General features: G+C 26.7%; 1 protein-coding gene across 1 annotated transcript in view; it reads right to left on the reverse strand.

The window, feature by feature from the left end:
- Positions 1-64: 64 nt before the first annotated feature.
- LOC111629289 (metabotropic glutamate receptor 1-like) overlaps positions 65-1,335 on the reverse strand; it is a gene marked incomplete at its 3' end in the record, with an annotated part of 67,918 nt that continues 66,647 nt past the window's right edge. The window contains exon 3 of the mRNA XM_023373175.1: positions 65-311. Coding sequence (XP_023228943.1) covers positions 65-311 — 247 coding nt within the window. The remainder of the gene's footprint in view (positions 312-1,335) is intronic.

The following is a 1,335-nucleotide window of genomic DNA, read 5'->3' on the forward strand; positions in this document are numbered from 1 at the left end:
TAGTTGAAGAAAGGATAATAACATAAATTTAATGTATTTATAAAGAAATGAATGATTTATTCACCTTCCAATAAATAGAAATTGTCCACTTGCATTTAGCCGTTTGGCTGCACGCAAAATACCTTTGACAGTCATCCCTTCACAAAAGCATATCACAACGTGAGCATTTGGATATTTTTGCAAATTCCGTATAATCGCATCAAAAGCTTTGTCTTCGGCATTACTGAGAACAGAATCCGTTGTTGCAATGCAGATTCCAGCATCCTGAGCAAGTTTAATGAATACCTCTATTCCACTTACGCCATAACTTCCTGTAATATAACGAAATAACTTCATTAAAAATTTTATTAATATCTTAATAAAGAGTAGTAGATAATTGTGAAATTTTATAAAACAAAGAAAATTAACTATTTAAGTATATTTCTTAAAACACGTTATTTTAAAACACAATTATAGCATCCACAAAGAAATTAGTAGTAAATTAATGTTAAAATACGAACAAATCAATAATTTTTCTCATTTAAAAATGTATTCAGCAGAGCGTCGATTATCCTAACATGAATTATCCGAAAAATCGATTAACCGAAATCGATTTCAGAGAGTACTAATTCTAGAAATTACAAGGTTTTTACGTAATAACGATTGTTGATTTTCTATAGTCCCGCTATTGAGCTATCTCGTTATTTTATTAATTTTACTATTCATCAGTACTGTGTAGATTACGAGGGAAAAAGTGGTGCTTCCTTTTAATAAATTTGTTGATTATACTCATTTATAATCAATCGTATGTATTAAATTTCTACGCCTTAATCCTTTTTTTTAATATATATTTTTTATTCCTTCTCTACCGAGTGTGATCGGTTGTCCGAAACGGTTGTCCAGTAGAGTCCCGATTATTTTGGATAATCGACACTCTACTGTATTTTATAATAATCAATTTTAATTATTATTTCAATATAAAAATTTATATATATTATTTTATAGATCGAATATATTAGCGAGTTGTAAAAATTAATGAGAAAAGTCAGATTATTCATTATATAAACAATTTTAAATTTATTAAATTAATGAAAATTTTAAAATCAATCATGTTTAAAATAAGTAATTGCATTCTTTTCGTAAACAAGTTTTTACTGCAATAAATTTTTAATTTATAGAATTAAAAAAAAAACCTTAAACTTAAATAATTTAAAACAGGGTTCCCAACCTGGTCGTTAGCGGCCCCAAAGAGGTCAATCGATTTATTTGAGAGTCGATAAATTATCAAAATCCGTTTGGGAGTCGTTAGAAAAATTTATTTTTATTATACTTAAATAAATAATAAGAAATTTAAAT

The sequence above is a fragment of the Centruroides sculpturatus genome, unplaced genomic scaffold (assembly GCF_000671375.1).
Source record: "Centruroides sculpturatus isolate CEXI.00-Female unplaced genomic scaffold, Cexi_2.0 scaffold450, whole genome shotgun sequence".
In the NCBI taxonomy this organism is placed as follows: domain Eukaryota; kingdom Metazoa; phylum Arthropoda; class Arachnida; order Scorpiones; family Buthidae; genus Centruroides; species Centruroides sculpturatus.